The sequence below is a fragment of the Micromys minutus genome, assembly GCF_963924665.1.
Source record: "Micromys minutus genome assembly, chromosome: 18".
NCBI lineage: Eukaryota > Metazoa > Chordata > Mammalia > Rodentia > Muridae > Micromys > Micromys minutus.
In genome coordinates, this window is record NC_137953.1 from 45574741 (window position 1) to 45578626 (window position 3886).

Below are 3886 nucleotides of genomic sequence, written 5' to 3' on the forward strand. Positions count from 1 at the left end.
TAGTAGGGGTGGTGGGTGTTTAGTAGTAGGGGTGGTTGGATGTTTAGTATTAGGGGTGGTGGGTATTTAGTAGTAGGGGTGGTGGGTGTTTAGTAGTAGGGGGTGAGGTGTTTAGTAGTAGGGGTAATGGGGTGTTTATTAGTAGTGGTAGTGGGTTGTTTAGTAGTAGGGGTGGTAGGGTGTTTAGTAGTAGAGATGATGGGGTATTTAGTAGTAGGGATGATAGGGTGTTTAGTAGTAGGGACTGTGGGGTTTTCATCAGTTCTGCTGTATATGTGGATGGTACTCTGGGTACACTGTGGCAACTTTAATTTCTAAAAGCCCAAATATGGCTCTGCAGAACCCACCGGAATCAGAAGCTTTGAAGGGCGTTCAATTCCTGAGAGTTGGCACAACTCTGGTCTGCACATGTCCTACTGTGACCTCATGAGGGTCCATTGTGACAGTTCCCCCCCAGCAGATATAAGGGTGGGGCCTGCCCTGGCTCTCTGTGGGTATAGAGAGGAAGAGTAGTTTTACCTGTGCGATTCACTTGTGGCTAGTGAGATTGTGTGAGCTTTCCAGTTTCTGATAGATTTGTGTGTAGGATGTTTGTGTGTGTGTGTGTCAGAGAGAGAGACAGACAGACAGAGAGAGTGAGAGAGAGAGGGCGAGGGAGAGAGTAAGTGAGAGAGAGGGAGAGAGAGTGAGTGAGAGACAGACAGACAGACAGAGAGAGAGAGAGAGAGAGAGAGAGAGAGAGAGAGAGAGAGAGAAAGTTTAGTTGTGTAGTTGTGTGTATTGTATGTGTGTATACCTACTTGTGTAATTCTGTGTCTGTGTGAAATCATCTATAAACTTAGAGACAGCTGCTGGTAAAGTCTAGAGCTAAGCCTTCAGTGCTGTACAAAAGGTATGTTGGTAACCTTAATCTCTGAAGCAGAGCCATTTACTGGCCTGTTTTTGGCACATAGGCTAGGCTTTTGGCCAGGGAGCCCCTAGGATCTGCCTTGGGCTGAGATTAAAACTAATGACATTAGGCTGGTTTCCTTTGGGCAGGTCTTTGGTTTTATTTTTTGATGGGTAGTGGTACTTTGCGTTTAATTCAGAACCCCAGGCTTCAAAGCAGGTTCTACACTGAGACATCTTTCTAACTCATGGACACTTGGGTTGCTATATTTAAATTTATTTAAATTTACCTCTTTGTTTTTCTGTTTCTATTCTTATTTTCCTTCTGCTTTTATTTTTCTTGGGTGTTTAGTGTGTTTTATCTGACTTGGATTCTTGTCATAAATTTTAAATTTTTAAAATATTTTTTGATTTTAGGTTTATTTAATCTTTTCCTTTACAAAATAATTATTGAGTCCTGGTAATGTATTGCCCTCTGGAGTTTATGCCTAATTGGATGTGACCAGTTCTGGTTCCTAATTCTTTTTATTTCTCTGGTTTGCTTTTAACTTTTGCTTCTCTGTTTCAATTTAATTAATGAGTATTCTTTGCTTCTGCTTTTGTTTTGATTTCTTGAGGGGTCCTGGCTTTGCTTCGATTTCTTTGCTGTTCTAATTAGTTGGTCTAGTTTGGGGTATTGGTTTTAAATTTTTTGTGTTATTTTGAGATTTTTTTTCTCAATCATCTCTTCTTCCATTCATTTCCCTCCTTATTCCTCACTTCTCAGTTTATCAAATAGCATCCGCAACACTGCTGAGCTGTGGTCTTTCTATTTTACTAAATTGTGAGCTAGGTCTTGGTTTGGGGATCAAGTTTGGGTTTCTATGTGTGTACCATCGCGGTCTGGGTTAAAGCTGCTTGTCTGTGTGATTTTCACCTTTTCCTTTGTTCTTCCTCTCCATCCCCCTGATTCCCGTACTTTCCTCCCTCTAGTCTCTGTATGTTTCCTTATCTCCCGTTTCCTTTCTCCCCAGCACATCGCTTCCTTTGGCAGTCTCGTCGCTAGGCACCATGTCCACTGAGAGTGAGGACAAGTTGTCAAAGCCCAGCGAAGAGTCCTTCAGCTTGTTCGATGAAGAGGTGTTCACCAGGCAGTACACCGTCCTGAAGAACCTGAGCCAGGGCGGCAATAACGAACTGAGGCTCTCCTTGCACCGCCTCACGGGCACACAGGTTGCAGTGAAGGCTCTGGTGAAGCATGAGAGGGGGGCGGCGCAGGCACTAAGTGTGTTGGAAGTCGAAATCATGAAGGTGCTAAACCACCCAAATATTGTTTCCCTTGTACAAGTGATGGAAACAAAACAGAACATTTACCTAATTATGGAAGAGGCCCAGGGAAAGTTGTTGTTTAATCGAGTGCAGGGGGCCGGATACCTGAAGGAAGATGAAGCTAGGAGCATATTTATCCAGCTGCTCAGTGCCATATGCTACTGTCATGACAATGGAATCATTCACCGAGATCTGAAGCCTGACAATATAATCGTGGATGAGCGGGGCCAGGTTAAGATCATTGACTTCGGGTTGGCTGCCAGATTCTTGCCTGGGCAAAACCTGAAAAGGCTCTCTGGATCCTTGCATTCCATTCCTCCGGATATATTCCTTGGCCGCACATATGATGGGCCCAAAGTAGACATGTGGGCATTGGGGGTGCTTCTGTATTTTATGGTGACTGGGCTTGCTCCTTATAGAGCGACCACCTTTTCGGAACTGAGTAAAAAAGTCTTGCAGGGAAGGTACCACGTTCCTTCCTATCTCTCTAAAGACGTACAGAGCATCATCGGCATGCTGTTGACAGTAAACTCAAGGCAGAGACCAAGTGCTCAAGACCTCTTAAGTCACCCATGGCTTCAAGGAGAAAAGACTTTAACATTTCCTTCCAATGGTGATACCAGCTCCCCAGACCGTGACATAATGGTAGCCATGGAAAAGATTGGGTTTTGCTTGAAGGACACCATAGAATCATTAAAATGCAAAATGTTTGACGAAACTATGGCTACATACCTCCTCCTAAGAGGTCAGGCATCTCAAAATGATGCTAGTGGTGTCCAAAGAAAGATAATGAAGCCAGGGGTGGCACCTTTCCCTTCGAGAGCAGACCCTGACATTTTCCCTCTACCTCTCAAGAGAAGGGCAAGTGAACCTTTACTTAATTCAGTCAGATCCCCTGAACAACATACTCTAAGACAAATCTGTGAGACAGATGCTTCTTCCCTTAAGGGCAGAAGTTACAAACGGTCCATGACCGCCCCTTGTCTGTCCTTTCAAAGAGACACTACAGTGAATGTAGCGACCACCAGCTGTTCCACTGACTCCCTGGCAGAAAAGACCTTAAGTGGCCCAGAAAGAGGTGGGACTTCAAGCCCCCCGCAGCCCAGGGGCTGGGCAAAATGGAAGAAAAGAATTGGAGCATGTTTCCGGTCCCTGTGCTGCTGTGTATCACCTCACAGAAAGGTGTGCCCCCAAAACTGAGAGGGCACCATCAGATGACAGGAGGCACAGGCATAGCTCAGGTACGTCTGTAGATTTATTTTTTACTAATGTCTTACATATAGACAGTTCCTGATGAAGTTCTCGAGGTACAGTGAGTTACATCTAGTTGTATCTAGATCATGTGGGATGTGAGTGCCTGTACAATTAAACACATGTACCATACTTTCTTACTCCAAGAGCATAGAACCAGGACACAAGCCCAATCAAATCAAACCAAACCAAATCAAACCAAGTTATTTACATGGCTCAGTTCACTGTCCCAAGCACAGGACTTGGGATAATTCAGGCTGCAGAGGGTCTTGGGCCACTCCTCTTCTGGGTTTCCTTTGTCTGCAGCCCACATGTCTTACTTGTCATGCCAGGTGGAGTCTTACCACACCTAGCGTTGATATGGGTTGTCATCACACAGTCTCAACATCTCCAGTGTGCTGAGGTCTGCCCCGCGGGAAGGCTAAACCTTCAATGACAG

At 44.9% G+C, this 3886-nt stretch overlaps 1 protein-coding gene across 1 annotated transcript; it reads left to right on the top strand.

Moving 5' to 3' along the window:
* Positions 1-1938: 1938 nt before the first annotated feature.
* LOC308432658 (sperm motility kinase Z-like) lies at positions 1939-3396 on the top strand (the record flags this gene model as incomplete). The annotated part of the gene is made up of 1 exon (XM_080932430.1): positions 1939-3396. The coding sequence occupies one exon, from the start codon at positions 1939-1941 to the stop codon at positions 3394-3396; it is 1458 nt and encodes a 485-aa protein (XP_080788556.1).
* Positions 3397-3886: the final 490 nt, after the last annotated feature.